Raw genomic sequence first — 23,879 nt, 5'->3', positions numbered from 1 at the left:
CAAGCGTCCACGCCGGCTAGGCGACGAGCCGGCCCTGCGCGCGGCCACGCTGCACCGCCGCGCCGTCGTCTCCTTGCGCGCGCAGCCAGCAACCAACCGGTTTGCAGTTTGCTTCGACGGGCATCACGCTGTGCCGTCGCGTGCAGGTGCACAGGGCTGGCCTGAGCCGGGGGCAGCATGTGGTTGCGCAGACTTGCAGAGGAGCGGAGTCGTAAAAAAGCCCCGAAATGCTCTGTTTGGCAAGGTGGAGCTGCTGCTTGTCGCAGGCCAGAGGCCAAGGACGAGCGGCTGCTGCCTCAGTGCCTCTGAGACGCACTCTCTTTCCATCCCTGATCCCTGCGCGTCATGCACCTCGTTGCATGTGTCTGTCAGTGTGCTACTGTGCTGCTAGTACGCCTAGGACAGGAGTGGGGCCGTGCCTTCTTCTTTTTTCTCTGGGTTTGTTCGGTTTTGAGTGCCGGTCTTGAGAAGGGGCGCCGCTAGCCCGCCACGGCGCTACCTTCCCTGTGGTTCTCCGTGCTCTTGATTTCAGTCATTCATTAACTTTGTTTAATTTTACGGAATAATCTCTTACAAGGAAATACTAGCTTTGTTTAATTAGAGTCGGCCCACGGGTGAATCATCCAAACCGCCACACGTGGTAGTAGCTCGCCTCTCTTTTGTCTCGTTGCCGCGGCGGCTGCTTGTACTGCGATACTAGTGCGTCTGGATACTACCTGGCGCCCGTAAATAAGCTCGCACGGCAGGTAGGCTTCGAGCTATTCAACCCGGCGCAAGTACGATGTGTTACCGACGCAGCACAGCACAGGAGTCGGAGCCCGTGACACCGCCTGGCCCGCAACGTCCATCCTGGATCGCTGGCGGGGGAACGGTACGAGCCTCCAGGGCTAGGCGGAGCGAGTCATCGCCCCGGCCGAGGCCGACGGCCGTGCGGCATCGTTGGTTCGTGCAACGCGCCGGGCCGGCCGGCCGCACAAGCGAAGAGGCGGGCACCGGAGGCCGAGATGAAGGACGACGGAAGGGGTCCTCTTTCTTGCGTCCTGCCCCGCGGAGAGCGCGGCACGTAGGCGGGCGAGCAGCTACGTACGCCTGCGCGCCGTCCTCCTCCTCTTCCTCTACATGTGGGGGCGTTTGACTGGAGATGGCACCCTTAAAAGCCTATGCATCTACCTCTGCCCGCACGGCCACGGGTCACCGGCTATTGCACACATGCCCGAACGGCGTCATGTACAATACAAATCCCAGGTTGTCCTGTGCTCCTGTGCTGGGCATCTTGATGGGACGGAACGACGTATCGCGCGCGCGAGAGAGAGGCAATGCCGCAGTGGCCCGTCCGGCGTGGGTGAAACCAAAGATTCTGCAGCTAGCTAGTGATTGATGAGATCTGCCAGCCACGGGAGTGAGCTAGAGGTGAACAATGAGATTTCTCTCGGTCTCTAGGGCATTGCATTCGTACGGAGTATCACGCTAGGTCCAGCCGTGTCAGAGTCAAACTGCATGGTCTCGACTCGGTCAAACGTCAATGCGATTGGTCTCTGTTCGCGTTGAGGCGGCTGTGCGTCCGTCAAGTTAACAGTGAACCTTGATGATCTTGTAGACTTTTGCAACACTATGCACACAGCACACTGTATGCCTCCTCAACCTTGATGATCTTGTAGTCAACTTGCTAGCTCATAGATCTACATGGCACATCTTCAGTGGTCTGACTCGAAGCACGCGTAGGTACCACTAATATTTTTCTCCTTCGCCGTCATCCCCACGCTCGACCTTGCTCGAGCTCGTCGCCCTGCCAAAGCTCGCCGCCCGCAGCTTTGGGTCGTTGCTACCGCTCGTCCTGCTCGCGCTCGCCGCGCGCGCATCGCTGTGGGCAAGCAACGCACTGCAGCTGTGCGCTCGCATGCGCTCCGGCCGCTCTCGTACGCAGCTCGCCGCCGTTCGCCCACAGGCTGCCATTTGCCGCAACCAACCGCGCTCGCCGGTCACTCCGCGCGCGTCTTGCCATGGTAGAGGACGAGCAGCTGCTTACGAGCTGGAGATGCAACAATGAGCGTGGTCATGTTCTTGTCCTACTGACAGAACGAATCGAATTGAATGGGACTGCAAATCCTTGGCCGGCAATGCGTCCATTGCAAGACGATGAAAGCTCGACAATTTCTGAAATGTAGCAGACACTTATTCACAAACAAATGTCCCCCAACAAACGAAACAAGCTTCATCAAAGCACGGCCACCGTGAAGAGCCATTGCTGCGCTCATCAGATCTGGGATGGAGATAACAAAAAAATGGAGTTCTTAATCCATGAGAATGTTGCGACATTTGGATCAGACACTGCGAGAGGAGACTTACTCATCCATCCATGGTACGAGAGGAGGGGAGGGATTGGATCGTCGCAGTTCTTGCCGCTGCGACGAGGGAAGAACGCCTCCGCTGCCTTCCTCATCGGCGACGCGAGCTCAGCCTTCTTCTCCGGCACCGCGAGATCTCCTCGGCGCCTCGAGCCCGGCCTCCCTCTCTAGCAGCGGTGCGAGCCCGGTCCCCCTCTCCGACGGCGCGAGTGCAGCCTCCCTCCCTCCCCTCCGGGCTCCGGCGGCAGCGTTCTTCTCGAATGGAGAGAGAACCAGAGAAGCGGTGTGGGCGGCATGGTGGGACCCGGTACTCCTCGGTGCCCGTGAATAATGATCTCACGCTAGCGTCAAGTTTTTCGCTGTTTCTCTCTCCGCCAGGAGAATCCTACGTGGCTAGAGCTAGCTGAGGTGTCTCCGTTGGAGGAGGCCTTATCGTATCACTCTGCCGCCGGTGCCTTCCAGCACATGCAGATCCAAGCTTTCTCGTCTTCCGGCAAAAGAACAGTAGTTTTGGCAATGTGATGCACGCCAGTGACTTTCCCCTTGTTTACTTCCCTCCAAACTCCCAACTTTGACACTATGTAAAAAGAAGATTCCCCATCACATCAAACTTGCGGTACATGCATGGAGTACTAAATGTCGACGAAATCAAAAACTAATTGCACAGTTTTGTTGTACTTTGCGAGACGAATCTTTTGAGCCTAATTAGTCAATATTTGGACAATAATTCATAAATACAAACGAAACGCTACAGTGTCGCATTTATGGTAAAATGCTAATTTGGCACCTCCTAACTTGGTAAGTAAATAATGTTTTCCCTACCGGCTACAGAAGCAGGCGATACTACTGCTGCAAGCCTGCAACTGCAACTGGGCAGCGGAGAGGTGACCCTTGCTTGCTCCTCGTAGTTAACAAAGGGCACGGCCGGGGCCGGCGGGCAGGCCGCGGCTTCAACAGTTTCACATCAGTTCACGTGGGACCGTAACCGAAAAAGGGCCACGGATTCACACTTGATTCTTGAACCCGGTGGCCAGCCGGCCATGGTGGGGGGAGCAGGCTACCGTGCATTTGATTTTTTTTTATCACAACGCCATTAAATTAGTCCGGGACCGCACGTTTCACGGCATGTTGTTCCGAGGACGGAGATAACCTTTTCCACGGGACGAACATGCTCGATGCATTATCCAGGACGGGCAGCGGTACCGGCACTTCGCTCACGCGTGTCTCCTGCAGTCAACAAACTGACACACAGGTGTGAATGTACTACCAGTAGTTTGTCAGATGTCGGGTGCACATTAGTCAACTGAAAAGTCACGATATTCTCTTGCCGGCAGGTCGGGCCCTGGTTGACCGATGTTTACTGGTCAGCACCGTGGGATTTCGTTTTTCATCCACTGTATGAGGTTTGAAAATGGGGTCTTGTTTAGTTCCATCAAAACTCCCAATTTTGACACTATGTAAAAAAAAGATTCCCCGTCACATCAAATTTGCGGTACATGCATGGAGTACTGAATGTAGACGAAATTAAAAACTAATTGCACAGTTTTGTTGTACTTTGCGAGACGAATCTTTTGAGCCTAATTAGTCAATATTTGGATAATAATTCACAAATACAAACGAAACGCTACAGTGTGCTACAGTGCTACAACAGTAATTTTGGACACCCAAATTCAGAGCAACTAAACAAGGTCTAGTAACTATTTTAAAAATAAACTTGTCATAAACGTCGCATTTTGAGAATCACCTCCAGCGACATCGGAGGAGCGATAGGGACCTCCGGACCCGCACAAAATTGCTCGCATCGCATGCTCCTGCTCTTTTTCAAAAAAAAAAATGCTCGCTTGCTCGACAAGACAGGCCTTGCTGGATGGATGGGCTGAAAATAGATAGTGGAAGTGAGCCCAGGGGCCGGATTGAAATGGCAGCGTGTATGGGCCCTGGGCAACATTTTTCGTAGTTGACATTTTATCAACAAAATGTGTCACCACAATTTTGCTGCTTATAAGGATTTTTTATATCATTTTTAAGACGAAAACAAACTGTCCCCAACTAAAATTTAGCTAGCTAAAATTTAGCTAAATGATGGTTAAGTTTTAGCTAAGAATGTTTGCTAAATGATAGTTGAAGAGTTATTGTCTATCCTACCTCTCACTCCCACTTTAGAAACATTTTTCCGAGGAAGGTGGAGGGGCAATTAGCCAGCTAATTTTTAGCTGGGTCCTGTTTGAACCCATAGCAGCTAAAGATTTAGCACCGTATGGAAATCAGCTGGTTGTTTAATTATGCCAATCTTATGGATTAAGAAAAAAAGCACTGCTAGCGCCGGATGTCCAATGGGAATTTTTCCATCAGACGCTTCGTTGCAACGTCAAATTAAAACATTTGCAATATCGAAAATCTATAGTTGCAACATTCAAAAATATGTGAAAAAATAAATATCTCGTTCGACTCTGGGATAGAAATTCTCGCCGTAACATGAATACTATGTTTCATACAACATTTACTGTGAAACATGCAGAAACAATAATTGCAACATCGATACTTAACTATTGCAACATGCGTCGAACAGTCCGTTTTTTAAAGATTTCAAACGTAAATTCCCTAGCATTACCGGGGAAAAAAAAGACGACACCCATTTCCTAGTCACCTACTACTCACCTGGCGACTGGAACAGAGATGACACCTATTTCCTAGTCACCTACTACTCATCTTTAAGTGACGAAACCTGCGGACATGCTCTGGCAAGAGATTGGGCCACGTCGCCTACGTTTCTTGGGCATTGGATCTTGATCGGACGTTCAAGCGCAGGGACAAGAGCTAACGTAGCTAGAGTCTTCGTCCATACTCCAGACCATGAGGAAACGCCGCCCCTCCTCCCTTCATCTGGCACGCCGTGCCGCCTGCCCAACCGCCCGCGCCTTCCTCTGCCCGCTACGCCGCCCGTGCCTCCCGCCGCCTCCCGCGCCGCAAGACGCCCCCGTGTTGCCAACCTGCCTCGTGGCCCTCGGCTCGATTTTTACCGACGGAGATCCGACGCATCTCTTGCTTACCCGCGACCTCCCCTGTAACGGTTAACGAGCCACTCGGCTGCCTAAGCGATTCTTCCCTTCGCGCGCCGAGGGCCTCAGGGCGCTTCTCGGGAAGGGGTCGAGCTGCCGGCGTCGCGCCCTTGGTGCAGCCCACACTGCAAGGTCACCACGAGGGCGCCGAGCGATTCGCCACCGAGGCGCGGCAAGCTGCGTTGCGCCTAACGGGAAATGCATCACTCGCTGCCCGTCGCTCACGAAGGAGCCGCGGTGTCCGCGCCGGCCCCGCGCAAGGCTCGCACGATGCGCAGCTCAGCTCCCCAACACCAATGTGGGAGTGGGACCTCTCGCGCCGGCCAGCACCCCTACAGCCGGAGATGCACGATGCAGGCGGCAGGTCCTCACTGAATAGCATTCAGGAGAGCGACTAGCACGTGTAGAGCTCATTTAGATTGAAAATGTGACTCTGATTCAAGGGAGCATGATGCAGCAGCTTTGTGGAATTACAGATATAATTAACATTTGTCCTGATGGATATTTTCCTCAGATATGCATGGTTGTTTAATTTGCAAGCCCAGCTGCTCTAAAATTCTTTTGAAATGCACAAAGCCGCTGGCTGTTGCTATGAGAATGAAATCAGTAGGATTGTATATTACCTGATTGCAGCATCCAAGATATCCCTAACGTCTATGGGAGAGCAATGTTTATAAGCATTTTAGTAATTGTGTTTTGCTTTTACGGTTATTCCCTAATGCAATTCGATCTGTCATCTCTGAAGTTGCAACGAATGTTAGATCCTCTCTGTTAATTTGATCTGATTGTTGCCGTCTGTAGTCCTGCTTCTTCCAGTTCCATAACGTATGCTTTGACCTATATTTATACAGGTTTAACCTACAGCTGCAGTAATGAGACAAACTGATGTAGTATTTAGATATGAAGTTTCCTCAACAAAATCTTGTGTCAAGGACCAACTTTTGCTTAGCTATGTACCAGAACGGTTAGAATATTTTGTTTCTTATGAGCTGGTGCTGGACACTGGCTTCCATCATTCCATGGATTTTCCCATCTATGGAACGAATTATCTTAGCTCTAACATTGTCTTTTCAAAAGAAAAATATCTAAAAGATCTGCTTATTATGCAGTCGCTGCGTTGCTAAACAACTAAGCCAACTCTAAATAACACTTCTGTATTCCCTCCATCTATTTTTATAACGTATCGTATGATTTGGCACGATCTTCCAGATAACACTTTAATCATTCATTTATCTTATGCTATATTATTTATGGTTATAACTTATAATCATTGTGAAGTATACTTGATTACGAATCCAAACACATAAAGTTTACATTATAAAAATAAAAAAAATAATAGTCAAATTATTAGTTAGAGATCGTAAATTTTGAATCTTGATATTCGTGTGCACCTTATAAATAAAACGGAGGGAGCAGCGAAGCACAATATACGATATAGGTTGTGGACTATGGGGATGTTTGGTAGCACTCCACATCACAAAAACCAGCTTCACTCCACCAACTCCACACTTTCCCAGCTCCACTCCACCAACTCCAGAAAAATATGGAGCTGATGTACGTGTTTGGCAGATTGCAGTGCTCCAGCTCTAGAAATATGAGGATTTGGTGGGAATATTCTATTTTTCCCATGGTAGATGGCTGTTTGTGTTTTAAGCATTCTGGAGAGTTTTTATTTATTTTTTGCCACTGCTACAGTACTTCAGGGGAAAAAAATCTAAACTAGCTCAACAATGAGCATTGCAAGATATAAAATGAGACGTTCCATCTAATAATATTTCGCCCGAATGCTTGAATCTATTTTGAGCTCTCCTATTAGACTTATTTCTAGCACATGTGCACAGTAACACGGCCACAACTGCTCCTGGACCCACCCAAAGAGCCTCGGCCAGCGGCGCCCAGGTCGCTAAGGCCGCCAGGGCCTTCTTCTTGCGCGCAACAGCCATCCTTAACCCCGCCCAAAGAGCCACGGCTGGCAGCGCCGAGGCCACCATGGCCCAGCGCGCCAAGGGCACCAGGTGCTTCTTCTTACGCGCCAAGGTCAAGGACGCCACAGCCAGCCGTTGGCGTCGGCGGATTGAAGGGACTCCGACCACCTGTGGATGAGCGCGAGTTGTCTCTAGGCGGCATGGGCGGACGCTAAAAACAAGCCGGTTGGAGGAGCCGAGGAAGAAATCGCCGGATTGGGTGGAGGAAGGTCGCCATCACCATCCATTTTCGCCGGGGACTCGGCCGACGGCGCCAATCCGACCAGCGGTGCCACTAGGGTTCGTGGGAGGTGGGGGAAGGAGCGAAGGGATGAGGGGGGTGGGGGGCGACGGGATTCCTCCTGACTTTTTTTTTGTCAAATCCAACCGATACGTTTGTGTAATGAGTGATAATGGTGGGTAAATACCTACCAACTCCACGAGGAGGTTTGAAACTGGAGTTTTTGGAGTACCCTTTGAGGTAATCCATAAAAAATGTGGATATGACCCCTTAGCTCCACTTTTTTTTAGAGTTGAAATTAATGGAGCTAGACGTGTTTGGCTGCGAGTTTTTTTTTAGAGTTAGCGGAGTGGAGCTAATTTTCGAGTAGCAAACACCCCCTCTGCACGATAGGCCGTGAGCCCTAAGCCTCTGCACATAGGTGGCCTGGTCCGCGCAAACGCCGCACCTGGTTTTTCTAGTATTCCCGACCGTCATACCGCGGAAGCACCGAAATCCAACAAGCAAAGCACAAAAAAACACACGGAAATCAAAACCCTGATGGCCTGAGTCCTGATCCGATCGAGCTCGCACACTCGCCACCGCCTCCCACTCCCCCCCATGGGGCTTCTCAGCTCGCTGCCGCCGCACCGCCGGGGCGGCGGATGGCAGTGGTCCTTCCTCGACGTCGTCTGGGCGGTCTTCCTCCTCGCCGTGGTCGTTTTCCTCGCGCTCGTCTTCACGCCGCGCCGCGGGGACCCGCTCTCCGTCGCCCGCCCCGGCGGCGCCGCGGCGGTGCCGCCGTGCGCCGCCGCGGAGGTGGACCTCCTCCCCTGCGAGGACCCGCGCCGCAGCTCCCGCCTCAGCCGCGAGATGAACTACTACCGCGAGCGCCACTGCCCCGCGCGAGGCGAGGCGCCTGCCTGCCTCGTCCCGCCGCCGAGCGGCTACCGCGTCCCCGTGCCCTGGCCCGAGAGCCTCCACAAGGTGCATGCCGTCGGCAATGGCCTTTCGACACTCAGAAGTCAGAACTTGTCGCTTGTTAATTACAGCACTTTTTTCAGCATCGGTCAGTGGTGTGTGCGAGTTCTAATGCTGCCTTGAAACTTGGTTTGATCTGATATATCTGGTGCCGAATGGCGATCTGGGTTCGAGTTGCGTACATTGTAGCGCCTGATCCGTTTTCTGAAGCTTAGATTGGCTTGGTTTCGTGCTTGTAGCTTTGTGCTATGTATGACTTGCTTGTGGCTGCTGCATCTGGAGGTGCAGACGTGCAGTAAATGCTCATGGTTTACTGATTCAAATCATGTGACAAATGGATTTCCTACTATGCACTTAAAAACTGTGAGTCCTGGATACTGTTGAGAGTGATAGATTGGCTAAGGATTTGCTTGCTGGTAGTTGTGTCTATCTACTTGTCTATATATTATTTTTTGGGCTAGGACTTAGGAGTGGAAACATGTGCGCTTAGTTACTTTACAGTTTCTGTAGGAAGTAGTATAAGATTAAGCAAGTGATCAGACATTCGATGGTAGTGTATCGCTCAATTTGGGGCTAGCAAAACAGAAGAGTTCAAAACTTAGGCATGTTGAATTGTTAATTTTGTATATGACCTTAAACAAGAGGCATAAAATCGGTTTGGAATTTTAAATTTCAGTTATAATTGAGTGGGACTATAAAATCGGTTTCAAAGTTTTCATTTAATGTTTTATCATTGGAATATAGGGATGTAGATTAGCTTTCCATTTATTTTATTGATATTTATTGTCCATAGTCATTTTTCCTCCTTTCAGATCTGGCATGACAACATGCCTTATGGTAAGATTGCTGAAAGAAAAGGTCATCAAGGGTGGATGAAGCATGAAGGTTCACACTTTATTTTTCCTGGTGGTGGGACTATGTTCCCTGATGGAGCTGAACAATACATTGAAAAGCTTAGCCAGTATGTTCCGCTGAAAACTGGTGTCCTCAGGACAGGTCTTGATATGGGATGTGGGGTAATATTTTAATCCATACTTGGGGGGTTCTAGTTTTTTTTTAAAAAAATTGGATATAATGATCTTTTTCTCTGAAGGTTGCCAGCTTTGGAGGGTTTTTGCTTAAGGAGAATATCATGACACTTTCATTTGCACCAAGAGATTCACATAAATCTCAAATACAATTTGCTTTGGAGAGAGGAATTCCAGCATTTCTTTTGATGTTGGGCACACGTCGTCTTCCATTTCCAGCACAGTCCTTTGATTTTGTCCATTGCTCCCGGTGTTTGATACCTTTTACCGCCTATAGTAAGTAATTTCCTCCTGCATTCTGTAATCCATAAGCTTCATGGATATGTACACGCACTTTTCAACCAGCTTCTGACTTGTACACACTGGCAGATGGATCTTATTTGATTGAAGTTGACCGTCTACTTAGACCAGGGGGTTACCTAATCATATCAGGTCCCCCTGTGAAATGGAAGAAGCAGGAGAAGGAATGGGATGAACTTCAAGTAATGGCAGGAGCTTTGTGCTACAAATTGATCACGGTAGATGGTAATACTGCCATTTGGAAGAAACCTGCTGAGGCTTCATGCCTTCCTAACCAAAATGAATTTGGTCTTGATCTGTGTAGTACTGATGATGATCCAGACGAAGCATGGTAATTCCTTTTTCCTGTGCCTACAAACTATATTTATATCTTGAGGTTGAGGGTACCAAAAAGCCTGCTGTATATTTTTCATAATACAAGTTCTCATGTAGGTACTTCAAGTTGAAGAAATGTGTTAGTAAAGTTTCTATGGTGGAAGAAATAGCTATAGGTTCCATTCAAAGGTGGCCAGATAGGCTGTCTAAACCTTCTGCTAGGGCATCACTTATCAACAATGGAGCAAACTTGTTTGGAGTAGATAGTCAGAAGTGGGTGAGGAGAGTATCATATTATAAGAAATCACTTGGTGTCAAGCTTGGGACCACACACATACGCAATGTCATGGATATGAATGCATTCTTAGGAGGATTCGCAGCTGCTATAGTGTCTGATCCTGTATGGGTTATGAATGTTGTTCCTGCTCGGAAACCATTGACACTTGGAGTTATCTATGATAGGGGTCTTATTGGGGTTTATCACGACTGGTATGAATCTAACTTTCTACTAATGCCAATGCCTCATTTAACTATAAGTTCTCTCTTTTCTGCATTTTGTTGGACTTATCTTATTGGTAATTAACATACAATGTTGTTACTCCACATCTCTTTGCTATAGCTCTTCTGCAAAGTTTAGCTTGAATTTACTGGTGTATCTGACAAAATAGCATTTATCCACTAATCAAAACAGAAGCTACATTTTTAATAGTCTATGGATATTTGCCTCTTTCAATAGATCTGAGAGACACTAATATAGCTTTTATACCTGTACTTTCTACAAGGTCTGGTCACTTCACAATTAGTTAGATATCCAGTTGACTTATTTGATCAACTATCAAATGCTCCTTCATAAATGGACCACTTGTCATTTTATGTTGATGAAATATTCATGTAATAAACTGACTGTCCTGAATTGTGCTGATTATATGTTTTTGGTCTCAGGTGTGAACCATTCTCAACATATCCTCGAACTTATGATCTCATTCATGCTGATGCAATCGACTCCTTGATAAGCGATCCAATTTCAGGCACTAGCAGGTACACCATCCATATACCTGTAGTTATGGTGCCAATGTTCTATAATCCTTATATTGTGCTTGTTTCCTTTATTTTTCCCTTTACTACAGTAGTCCATTCTCCAAATACTTTGGCATGATTTCACTGTATTAATGTGATATGGGGGGAAAAAATCTCATACTCCATCTTTTGTACTGCTAAATAAGTTAAAACGAAGGCTATTGGATGTGAATCTCGCCAAATATAAATTAGTAACAATCTCTAGTTCTTTACAAACCTCTTAAGATTTGTTTTCTGTTTAGTTTTTTAAGTCCTAGTCCTTATCTTTTATTTGTTTGCAATGGCTTGTGCAGCATGTGCTCCAGCTGCTAAATTTTAGGTCCAGTCAGTCCACTCATTTATTGTTTTCAATGGTCAGTAGTGCAATGTGTCTTCCATCTTCAGAACTTACAGAACTGGAGTTTGGGTAGGCAGCCTAAACCGTGGTTGAACTTGAATTATTTTTTAAAATCTAATTATGGTTGACTTAAGTGAACAATTAAAGCACACAGAACTGAAGTACTTTGGAAGTTGTTCCTGTACCATTGTATTGGCCTTTAGCAGCTCGTTAACCTCAGTCTTGCTAGAATTCAAGCAAATATATTATGCATGATTGTTACCATAGTCGTGCCTTTATGTGATTAATCTTACAAAGGGCTCCCTGCGACTCTATTTCTTTTTTTCAGATGCGATCTGTTTGATGTCATGTTGGAGATGGACCGCATACTGCGCCCAGAAGGAATTGCTGTTATACGGGGCTCCCCAGATCTAATAGCCAAGGCAGCACAGGTTGCTCAGTCAATTCGGTGGAATGCCCAGGTACGTGACAGTGAGCCAGAATCAGGTAATACTGAGAAAATACTTGTGGCTACGAAAACATTTTGGAAGCTACCACTAACATCACAATAGGGTAACTCCATTCATGTATGAACCCCTTTTCTCTTGCACTCCCTTAATTTTGTGTTTTTTGGGGGGTTGGGCTGGAGGGATATAACAATATCAGGCTAACGGGGACTGCTGGAATAGTTTAATCAAGGTGGTCATTCTTTTCTTAATTCTTTTGTTTGTTCCATAGTGAAAAGTTAGGTGTGGTGTAATTCTCTTTGTGGCTCCGTCCCCTTTCCCATCTGACAGGAAAATACTGATTGATGTTGTTATAGCATATTTACAATTTTTTAAGTGATTGGTTTGTTCCGTCGGTGGTAAGGCACTCAATGATCAGAAGACCTACCAATCTAGCTGTACAAGAGATTGCTTCAATCCTGACACGATTTGCGCCAACTGTGTGTGTTTCATGCGCTTACATAAAAACTGACCCCTTCAGCAACGTGAAAGAATTGATTCAGCTACCAGATTTGGTCTATTATTAGTCTCGACTATGCAAATGGAACAGAACACACGAAGAATCAATGAATAAACGCATCAAACAGAGCATAGGCAGAGTGATTTACAGGGTTCTTAACATATACGAGAAAACGTTACCGATCAACTCCTCATGTGCAAAGAATGAAAGGGACTTGAAATTCTATACAAGGCAGCGTTTTAAAACGAAACTTGAAAGCAATATATTGACAATGTCATGGAAGGTGAGGGACATGTATCTATCTTGACATTGTTTCCAATGGTGGGGGCGCATGTTCTCACTTCTGCAAGACGCAAGCACGCTAACGCGTCACTAATCTCCGTTCAGCTCAATTGTCACACTTCCAGCTTGACGTCGGCACGCAGGTGAGGAAGTGGCACCAGCGGCAGTGGTCGTTGCCGTTCTCTCCCCTGAACACCATCACCAATCCAACAGCAAACCTGATGCAAATGCATAACCAAATGTTAGGATCGACATACTCTGGTTGAGAGCTTTCAGTCTGTATGACCACGAATTATGCTTACCCTGCAGCCAACAAGACCAGTGCAAGAAGCAGGAGGATGATCTGATACGCCTTGTACTTGGATTTGGACTTGGAGCCGAAGGGCTGCTCCAGCCACCCGAACTGGGGCTGGATCAGCAGCACGAACCCGAGGAGGAAGCCGGTGGCGAACCCGCCGATGTGCGCGAAGTTGTCGACGTGGGGGAGTATGCCCAGCGCCAGGTTGATGGCGGCGATGATGACCAGGTTCAGCATGGCTGCAAACTGGGGCGAATTCAACAGATTTAAGGTCAGATGCCAGCACGCCTGCGAGGTGATGCTCCTTGGCTAGATAAGCTTTGATAACTGAATGAATGGCAAAGATGGGGGAGGCGCGTACTCTGTTGGTGTAGATGGTCCAGTTGGTGATGAGCTCCGACAGCATCGCTCCAAGGAGGCCGAAGAGCGCGCCGGAGGCGCCGACGGAGACGCCCTTCCTGATGAAGAGCACCGAGAGCACGCTCCCGCCGAAGCCCGAGACGAGGTACACCAGCCCGACCTTCCCTGCGAGATGGCGGCGGCAACAAATGCCGGTCAGAAACCGCGTGTCCACGCGCGTTGCAGAGGAGGAAGGAACCCTGCTGTTCCTGACAGAGACATAGCCGTCAGGCACGTGTTTGGGGACTTACAGAATCCGAACTGCTGCTCGAGGCGGACGCCGATGAAGATGAGGCTGATCATGTTGGCGAGCAGGTGGATGAGGCCGGCGTGCAGCCAGGTGCAGGACTCCAGCCGCCACGCCTGGTTCCCGCGCACCACCTTGTACCAGTCGAGGGCGCCGTACTTCTGCAGCCTGCGGCGAGATGCGTTGGGCGATTAGAAACCAAGAGTCCAGAGGAGAAGAGAGGTCGGGATTGATCTCGCGGGAGACCGCGGCTGCTTACGTGGCGGCGGAGGGGCCGAGGAGGGGGTTCTCCTTGAGCGGCTGGAAGGAGAAGCGGCGGAGGAAGCCCCGGCCAACGCAGTCGCCGCCGCCGCGCGGGCAGTTGTTGTAGAACATGACCACGACGAACATGGCCACGTTGGCGATCACCACCAGGGGCACCAGCCACGCCCAGTGGTGCCGCTCGTGCGCCGCCGCGTTGTCGTAGTAGAACGGCGACGGCGGCATGTACGGCGCGCTGCCGTTGCCGTTGCCGGCCGTCATGTTGTACCGCCCGGGGGGTGGCTTGATCCCCGTCGTCGCCGGCGCCGCCCGCGCCGGGCCGCCGGCCTCCACGTCGGCGTTCGACATCGTCTGGCCACTAGACCAACGGACGCGCTTCTGGTTCTGGGCTGGTCTCCCTCCTCCTCGGCGTCAGCTGAATGGTTCGTTCGGCTCTCGGGGTGGAGAAGAAGAAGAAGGGGGTGGACGCGGAGATGACGACCGGAGACTCGGCGTCGGAGGAGGTTTTAACCGGTTGGCTTTAACGTGTTTCTTGTTTGGTTTTTTCTCTTGAAAACAATATAATCTCTTCTCGTTCAAATTAAGCGGGCAGCGAACCAACTAACGACCGAGGTGATTTTTAGGCTCCTATAAGATTTTATAACCACTGAATCTGCAACCAACGTACAGGATTTAATTTAGTGCAACTGGGAAAGCATCTCAGCATTTCAGTTTTAATCTTTCATCCTAATATTTTTGGGTGTTTAATTTTGCGGCATTGCATATATCAGTTGATATCAATCATGGTTGTTGGAGAGACTAGGAGTTGCGGGGGCATTTTCTTTCTGAGGAGCTTTGTGGGTAAGAGGAGTTGAGTTGATGACGCAATTAGAAGTTGACCCGTCGGTTCAGTTTGATGGTACAGTATGCTGTATATTTTTTTGACCAGCCTAAATAAACTTTAGCTTAAACAAAGGGTAAAGTACTGTTAACATACAGGTCAACTCTAACCTGAGGCTTGCCAACTGCAATTCCTTCTTATTACAGATCTCCAGATCATGCTCCCTGCTACGGTCTTCAATATTCCATTCCCATGCCTGTACTTGATCTTTTTCCTAGCTTGGATATGCGCCTAGGCCTAGGGTTGGTTAACTCTCGGCAGTTTAGCTAGCTCAGTGGAACGAACCGTAGTTTTCATCCACATCACGTCTGTGCCTCTGTGCTATCTTTGCTAGGATGCTTCCCTGGCACATCGTTACGGTTGAAAGCTCTTGCTGATGGCGAATAACCTGAGGGGCGCGTCGGCTCAAACATTGCCATTTCCACTAACCATCCCACGCGTTCCTGCAAAAGCACTCCATTTTCCTTGCCTCTGAACCACATTTTGCCGTCTTTCCCCTTCAGTTTTGGGTGAGGCCAAGCTTTCCGAACCACACTATCCGATGCTGATGCCGGATGGACGCCCTCGAAGCTGGGCCATCATCTGCAACCTCCTCAACTGGACATGGTGCAAGAAACAGACAGTCTGTGCCTTGCCGATTTTCGAAAGATAGAAGCGATCACCTTCGTCTCAAAGGCTCCTTTTGCTTGTGCGGTCCTGGCATTTCTTTTGCCGTTTCAGCCAGACGTTCTTTATTTGATCGCACCATGCTATTGCTGGCGCTGGACGGTGCATTAGTGCCTGCCACAGTTGGCTCCACAGGAATCCCTGCTTTGCGTAATGGGATCCCACTCAAACCGTATATAAATAAAATAGATAAATAAAGATAAATGTCACGGTACCTGCGGCCTGTACCCAGGTCTAAGTTGTAAACAAGGGTCGCAGTCTTTTCAAAAAAATTAAAAGCATGGGTCATCAGGGAATGAAAGCTGGGTATTCGAATCGATAACCCTTCTAGCGCTGAACTGGAGGCATTTCATTTGATTTTCTCACGATTTCCATGGAAAACGTGGACTGGGCCGCAGAGATCTCTCGTGGACCTAGCAATCCCGTTACGTTTGTGTCGCCAAATGGTACTGCATCTTCGATCGTTGGCTTCGTCAGCGTCGGAACACACTGCCGACGATGACCTGACGACAACGGTTTCCTTGCTCCTTCATGCCGGCTCGAGACGCACGCCGACGGTACCAATAACAACGGTGACACGGTCACGCACAACATTTCCAGGCCGTGCCGGTTTGACACGGCTGGTTGCGGGCGGAATGGGCAGCGGGTCTGTAGTCTGTACCTGCGCAGTTTCGTGGCGTCGCTGCTACGCCTGATAACGAATGGGCCATCGCGGTCAGGAGTCAGGACACCCTTCGTGCACACGCAGCTTAGCCCTGCTCGTCTCCCCGGCTGCCTGCTGAGATTTCGTATAATCCATCTACTAGCGTCCTCCCTCCATCCATCGTGATGCCCGTAAGGCCGTAACCGATTAAATCAGGGCCCGCCGTCACGTACGCAGGTGCTTAACATCTTCGTGCTGGGGCATTGATACGGCCAAATGGCCAATCACCGGCTCGAACCGACCAATCATGCTAACTGAAGAGGGAATAATGTACAGGTACAGCAGTACAGGGGCACTGCCAAAGTCAGCTCACCCGGTCGTGTCAATTACTACTGCTGGGCAGCTACTGCTAGTCTGCTAGCGAGGTGACCTGTCGCCGTCGGGCAACGAACCTGCAGCCAGAATGTCCCCTACTCCCCTTGCATGCGGACGTACGAGGAGGGGATGGGGTTGGCCTTATTTGGGAGCCAAAGTTTGAAGGTGTTAAATTACTGTTACAGCACTGTAGCATACTGTAGCGTTTCGTTTGTATTTGTGAATTATTGTCCAAACATTGACTAATTAGGCTCAAAAGATTCGTCTCGCAAAGTACAACAAAACTGTGCAATTAATTTTTAATTTCGTCTACATTTAGTACTCCATGCATGTACCGCAAATTTAATATGATGAGGAATCTTCTTTTTGCATAGTGCTAAAGTTGGGAGTTGAAAGTGAACTAAACACTTGGTGGGGGCTCCATCCGATCTGGGGGCGCATTCCTATAGTCGATTCCCCAGGTTAGGTGCAGGTGCTGGGGTGCAGCAGCTGCTATGCTGTACGCCTTGAATCGGTGACACCGGCCGAGAGGGACGCGCGGGCCCGCGCTTCCGGCTCCATTTGGCCCCGCCGCGCCTTCGCCGAGGCCCGAGAGGACCCGAGCATGCTACGGACGGTGGTGCAGAGTGTTAGAAAATTAGTCTTATTAGTCTTTGCAGCGATGAGCCGCTATTCCTCGTATGCGGAAGCGGTCGATTGGATCAACCGAAATAAACTTACACGATCACAGATAACAACGAAGACACAATTTTTATTGATGAGGTTCAATCAAAGTCTACATCCCCGAGGTATGACTACAGGCACTCCTCCTCAATACCACAACACCGGTCACTCCAGGGTCTCGTCATCGTGCCGCCTCCCTCTGCGAGCCTATCACCGTGTCGTTATGGTTACAACAGCAGCGCTCCTCTCGTATTTATAAAGAGATCCGGGTTACAGAGTTTGATACGGATTCTACCCTATACTGCTAAATACAACTTAAGTCTCTCGTAACCGAACTCGTACGAATATTCGACACAATATAAGGCGGCCAGGATCCGGCGGTGGGAATGGGCGTCTAGCACCGGATCAGCGGCTGTTGCTTGTCAAGGTACCGTGTGCCGCTTGGAAGACGCGCAAGTGCTTGGCACGACGCGGGTTCGGCTCCCAATCGCGAGCGCGATCAAGTCCGGGACGACGACCTGCTCGCACGTCAGGGCCACACGAACACGAGGACTTGCGGGACCTGCCTGGGACGCCGTCTGCAAGTCTGCACGCGTTTGGACCTGCTGCTTGCCTGCCTTTGAAAGGGAGATCGTCGTGGTCCGTCTGAATCGAATCTGCTTGGCACGACCCGGAACTCGTACACGGTAAATGCCGAAAACACATACCTGTTGATAGGAGAGCTAATCTACTTAGTGCAGTGCTAATCAAGTTTTGGTTCCCGGTTTCCAGATTTCCTTTGTGGTGGTTAAGAGATGAGTGGCCTTCCATCTTGCTTTCGAGAGCAATAGGTAACTCTCCTCATTCCTTCTCTAACAATCTAATATCCATATGCTATAGTTTAGGTGTTGTTTCCCTGATTAGATAACCTAACTGAAATTAATGTACAAGATTCATAAAGTATACTCTGCATGCTTCCAGCTGACTTGATTAATCAATTCTTAGTTGTTTCATATTATTACTTAAGAAATTTGTCAAAAAGAAGTGTGATAGTGAATTTGAACATTACTGTGGCTACGGCCTACATTACCACTTTGTAAAAAGTTATTTATGCTATTTTGATTTAGCATTATTTTGTTTACAACATTCTGGTAAAATTTAAGGCTGGTATAATTATTTTGAGTCTTTGTGATGTTCCCATCAAGGGCGGAGTTGGGCTGGGCTGGATTCATGTCTAGGGCCACTCAATAGAGCAAATGGGTATTGGGCCTTCTTGCTACAGTAGTCTACAGTATAGAAAAAACAGCCCAACGCCTAGGGCCATGGCCCTACTGGCTCTAGGCTTTCCTCCGCCCCTGGTTCCCATCGTAGCTCGTGATCGGCATGTAAATATTGTGAAGAACATTTTCGGATCGCTTTCAACAATTTTCGTCTTAAACATTCCTTTCCATGATGTTTCATGAAATTTGTTAGGACAACAAACTATTAGGGCAAGTTGAGGTTAACCATGATTCAACGTGCACACCTGCGGCTTGCCCTCCTATCTCACTTCCGGATTCCAAATGCCTATGTTGCTCCAGTGCCAGTTCATGGCTCAAATTGGTAGGTGGGTTATCTGGCAAGGCAGCTTTTTACCTAGCAGAGCCTCCAATATGGCTTCTTTCTTTGATCTTTTTTTCAGGCACCTGGGTGATTATTGTTGTCTAGCTGTTAATAATTGGGTATTGGTTCGATTGCAGGCTGTAATTGAATCCTGAGAAAAATGATTCATGGCTAGAATTTGAGCACACTCCTACTGTTTTGTTTGGTATGTCTGCTGATAGGTTTGTGCCGATCACTTCAACAAGGCCCTTGGGGTGGTTCAGCATAGTGGCTGCTTCTTTGCCAACCAGGTCAGTTTCTATTGGAGATCATCGTTAATTCAGATCTAGAACTTGATAAGATGAATTGAGCTTATGGCATGCATCTATAGTTCTTGTGTGCCACTGCTCTTAGGCATGGTCTTCTATGCCTGGTGATATTATTATTATTTCTAATAATCTGGCTCCATTCAGAAGTTGTCCAATGTAGATTCAACTACATGCTGATAATTTTTCCATATAATGCCAAGGAAATAGTTGCTGAAGTAGCAGTGCTTAAGTTATGATATTTCAGGGCCGGTAAGTCTCATTTTGCTTTTGCCTTCTTCCATTTCGTTCTGTTCTTGCAGAGCCCCTTGATGCCTATAGACATTGGTAATTGGTTGCAGGGACTCTGCAAGAACAGAACGAAATTAAAATTAAGGATCATGCAAAAATACGCAACAGATAAAACAGGACCCTCTTGAGTTTCAAGGGGATCTGCAGAGAAATTCATTTCCTGTATTAATGATGGAGGCCAAATATAATAGCAAGCTCATCAGTAGAAAAGACCCCAGAAACAGACCATAGAAAGAGAAACGGTGCTGCAATTCAACCTGTGCTCTGCCAAAACATTGATGAAACTTGGAAGATGAATCGAAACTTACACCTCCACTCACACAGATGGGCACGATTTCATCATGTGATCAGGAATAAACATGATAAAGAAAAAATCACAGGCATAAAAAAAAGGCTATTTGATCTCAAAATACAGGACAAATGTCTCTTCAATCGGATCTAGATATATCTTTAAGGTCCGTTGATTCAAACAGCTGTCACTTGCAGATTACACATAATGATGTGTCATTATTCTACATGGTAACAGATTAAGATATACTTTAATCTTCTTTTGAAACTGGAAAAATAGATTATGCATGGAAGAATTGTACATACAATTGTTAAATAAAAAGTTGGCAATGAAATAACATTACTCAACTATAAAAGTTTGACATTTTCCATATTTTTCTCAATACCATCTATATGCATATTTGTTCTATAAATTCAAAGAGATTTGACAACTGCGCGTATGTGCAAAGAAGAATTCAAAATGTGGCCATCACAAGTACTTTGGAACAGCCCAAGTAATGTAGTCATAACTCACCATCAGAAAAAGGCACCTATTGCTTTGCCGATACACAAATTGGATAAAACTAAATGCAAGAAGATTAATAACTGAAAGCAGCAGCAACATATAATTGAAGTGTGAACAGAAATATCAAAATATGAACTGCAATATTTTTATTTGTGCAAGCATGCCAACATCCAACCCAAGTGATCGCACAAAACAAAGTTGAGGTTACAAGCTGACAACATTTTTTTTACTAAATGCTGACAACATTTTTTTTTTACTAAATAGTGAAGTGCGAGGAAATGGTTGTTGTGCTGTTAAATGTTAGCCATGGAAATTGGTTTTGTCTCTGTAGTGGTCCATGGTTATGGCCATAATTAGCAAGCTGATGAAGAAGTCTTGAAGAAGTACCTCTCATTGTTTGGAATTGGTCAAGCTCTAAAGAAATCTTGAAGAAGTACCTCTCATTATTTGGAATTGGTCAAGCTCTGATAGTACTCTTGCACTACTTAGTGTGAAGATGGATCATCTGGAATTGAAATTACGAAGCAAGCCATGAAGGATGACTGCTCGAACTGCAATTTGGAGGGATCCTTTTCTTTTTTGTTTTAGGCTACATGTCTCTTACATGTGCTGACGTTGTAACAGCGGCTACCTTTTGTAATAACTCCTCTTTTATGGATGTCTGAAGCTGGATTTTCATCCATTATCTAAAAAATTTCCCAACGAAAGAGTTGGATAAATAATTACTTCAAGTTAATCAATAAAATGTGAACTTGACAAAATTAACAGCCATTCAGTAAAAACAGCATATGCCATAAATAACACACAAACCGGGTAAAGTGTTCACCTAGAACCGCTACTTTGGAACCATGCCATTAATGATGCAAAACCCAAGCCAAAACTAGTTGAGCAAGGCTACAGTTAAAAGTTAAAACCCTCATTCATTAACATGTGAAAACATCCAATAGAACTGCCCATTGCAACCAGACAAAAGTGATTAACTTTGGGCGTTACAACCCAGTAAGATCATTCAAAACACCATTTATCAATCAGAACAGACGTAATGATACTTCCCATAACTGATTAAGTAAGAACAAAAGTAAAATAGTATTCGCAAGACAACTGATAAAAACAGTAAGCAATAAGAGATGGAATGAGAAAGGCACTTGGGGTATAAGAGTACCAGGAACTGCCACACAATTAGCTAATCTGCCGTTTCTGCACATGCAAGCAATGTTTAAAGGCATCAAAGGACCTCTATGCAAGAACAGAACGAAATTAAAACTAAGGATCACTCTATAAAAGAGCATTGAAGAAGAACTGGACAAATCTTATGCGAGATGGCACGCAGCAGCTGGGTCCTGACATCAGTGGCAGGAATGCCAGTGTTAAGAGTTAAGACCTAATCATATGTAGAAGTAGTTTAAATTCCACCGTATGACAAGATTCATTGATGTACCACCTTCCAAGAGTACTATAACCTAAACCAGGAACTTAACCAAAAAGTATGCAGCTCCAACTCTGCTTTTGCATTTCCCAATGCTGAAATCCATCGCATAAACAACAGCCTAACACTAAGAAGTTAACCAAAATGCCTTTCCGGGTCCAACCTCTCTACTCTGCCTCAACCTCTGCCTACTTCCTACTCAGTCCTGCAAATGAATGCAAGAATCAAGAAGACCAAAACCTCAACCGCGGACCAGGCTTCACCTTTGACCCGTCTGTAGTCAGTACACTGGATGATTCGTAAACCTCCCATATGCTGTTGAATATCCTGCAGAACAGCAAGGTTTAAACACCTTCATGAACCAGAAATAAAAGAAACAATAGAAATCTCGTGTCAAGGAAGCTTACTGTTTTCTGATTAAGCGGGCAGCCAACATATTCCTCAAAAGTTTCGACATGTACGGGCCCATCTTGCTTGATGCAAACACCTCCATCTCAGGAATACAGCTGATTGCAGAATGATCAACTATATGATTCAGAAGGTGACGATTATATCTCACGGACCCCCAGAGGTCAAATGTGAATCTTTGCAGTACGTCCTGTTCAGAAGCTTCTCCATCACCGCCCTTCTTGTTTTCTCCACCCTCGCCCTTCTTGTTTTCTCCATAGCATCTTCTCTGTCATAACTATGTGCATAAACTTCCCTGAGCAGCTCAACACTACCAAAGGCAGCATCACTATGCCAGTCATAAATTGGTTCCAGAAGGAAGACTGCAGAGAAGAGGTTTTCTTCATCGTTGTGAAACTCTCGTGTCTATGGCAACCAATACAAATGAAGGTTTTTTTGTGATCCTGAATTTGGAGTGGTCTATCACAACTCCCCCCCCCCCCCTTCCCATGACAAGTACTCAGAATGGGTGTGAAATATCTCTTCTGCAAATCTGCGCAGCAGTGCTTTAGTCAAATTCGACAAGGTATGCACATCATACCCTAGGCCCAGCAGGTTTCTCACAATTTTGATCGGATCATGTTTCTTTACAAAATATTCTTTTACACGCTTGATGCTTTGTGGCATTGCCTGAAATTCCAGGGTTCCCCTTTGATTTAGCTCTTCTGCAGTACCAAGGTCCTGATCGACCAGAAACCTCTGCACAAGGGGAAGCAACAGGTTATTTCTACAAGAAAAGAGTACATGAATTAGCATAACCATCTAGAACAGTAAACTATGTCTAATAAGGTAATCATAAACCATATGGATCAATTATAAACAAGATAAAGATGTGATTACGAACTGTAATACAGCATGTAGTTATGCCTCTACTGCTCCCAGTAGCGGAGCTTGATCCCAAATTGATATAGGGCCAACACAGATTGGAAGGCAAATAACACAAGAGAAGGGATCAATTTTAGGTTTAACTAACAATTAGACCTAATATCTACTATCTTCGGCAAGGGATTGCAAAATTTGAGGGGGGCCATGGCCCCTATCGGCCATCACTAAGCTCTGCCCCTAGCCGCTGCAAATGATTTGCCTGACCGGTCTAACAGTAATTCACCTATTGAAAATTAGCAGTGCAGGGTTTACGCACAAACAAGCAACTCAAGAAAATACATGCTATGCAATCAGTGGAATGAATTCAATCGCTCTAATTTGATGAAACAATCATGACATCACTTGATATATTATAGTAGTTGTTGAAGGTGATATGTTACCTTTTTCCTTTGGTTGAGGTTGACAATGTCAATTGCCATGTCCAGATCAGTCTGCAAAACGTGCTCAAACTCAACTTTAAGATTGAAAGACCCTATTTCCTTCATGGATTTCACCATGGAGAGGTAGAAAGGTGCATTGCTGTCACCATCGGTGAAGCTGAAAAACAATTGAATAAGATGATAGACCAAATATGGTGAATTGGCGATGCATTATTTGAAGGTAAGGAAAGATCTTACCTGTTGAGAAATGTGTCGAATTTATCAATGATGCTCTGATCACGAACCGCATAGCGGATGGCTATGCTCGGGAAGCTTGTCTCTAGCAAGCTTGTCCCTGAGGAGCTTGTTGCCGAGGAGCATGTTGCTGGTGAGCTTGTTGCTGAGGAGCTTGTCCCTGGGAAAGCTTGTCTCTTGGAAGCTTTGGGAAATGCTCTCTTCGACATGGTCCATCGGCCATGCCTGATGAAGGACCTAAAGAAAGAATCG

General features: G+C 47.0%; 3 protein-coding genes and 1 long non-coding RNA gene across 6 annotated transcripts in view; 1 reads left to right on the top strand and 3 right to left on the bottom strand.

The window, feature by feature from the left end:
* Positions 1-1,560: 1,560 nt before the first annotated feature.
* On the bottom strand, positions 1,561-2,631 carry LOC111258019. The gene is made up of 2 exons (XR_002678648.1): positions 2,347-2,631; positions 1,561-2,260 (listed from the first exon to the last, which is right to left on the bottom strand). It is a non-coding gene; the product is annotated as an uncharacterized LOC111258019 (long non-coding RNA).
* Positions 2,632-8,072: 5,441 nt separating this feature from the next.
* On the top strand, positions 8,073-12,462 carry LOC101772091 (probable methyltransferase PMT13). Its single transcript, XM_004976474.4, has 7 exons — positions 8,073-8,575; positions 9,382-9,585; positions 9,663-9,873; positions 9,967-10,228; positions 10,330-10,701; positions 11,155-11,250; positions 11,955-12,462. Exons 1-7 carry the CDS (start codon positions 8,210-8,212, stop codon positions 12,175-12,177), a joined length of 1,734 nt encoding a protein of 577 aa, XP_004976531.1. The 5' UTR covers positions 8,073-8,209; the 3' UTR covers positions 12,178-12,462.
* Positions 12,463-12,656: 194 nt separating this feature from the next.
* LOC101771685 (RHOMBOID-like protein 2) lies at positions 12,657-14,602 on the bottom strand. Its single transcript, XM_004976473.4, has 5 exons — positions 14,057-14,602; positions 13,802-13,965; positions 13,513-13,676; positions 13,156-13,397; positions 12,657-13,071 (listed from the first exon to the last, which is right to left on the bottom strand). The coding sequence occupies exons 1-5, from the start codon at positions 14,404-14,406 to the stop codon at positions 12,960-12,962; spliced, it is 1,032 nt and encodes a 343-aa protein (XP_004976530.1). The 5' UTR covers positions 14,407-14,602; the 3' UTR covers positions 12,657-12,959.
* A 6,941-nt stretch (positions 14,603-21,543) lies between these two features.
* Positions 21,544-23,879, bottom strand: part of LOC101771414 — a 3,791-nt gene continuing 1,455 nt past the window's right edge. The window contains exons 1-4 of one of the 3 annotated variants that reach the window (XM_022828470.1): positions 23,631-23,869; positions 23,394-23,550; positions 22,089-22,827; positions 21,544-22,008 (exon numbers count right to left, since the gene is read on the bottom strand). In XM_022828470.1, the coding sequence (XP_022684205.1) occupies positions 22,552-22,827; positions 23,394-23,550; positions 23,631-23,836 (639 nt within the window). In that variant the 5' untranslated portion in view covers positions 23,837-23,869 and the 3' untranslated portion in view covers positions 21,544-22,008; positions 22,089-22,551. Of the gene's footprint in view, positions 22,009-22,088; positions 22,828-23,393; positions 23,551-23,630; positions 23,870-23,879 lie in introns of those variants that run through there. The other 2 variants (XR_215555.3, XR_002678599.1) reach the window with 2 other exon arrangements.

This window comes from Setaria italica, chromosome VII (assembly GCF_000263155.2).
Source record: "Setaria italica strain Yugu1 chromosome VII, Setaria_italica_v2.0, whole genome shotgun sequence".
Lineage (NCBI taxonomy): Eukaryota > Viridiplantae > Streptophyta > Magnoliopsida > Poales > Poaceae > Setaria > Setaria italica.
This window is presented reverse-complemented; position numbering and strand designations above follow the sequence as displayed.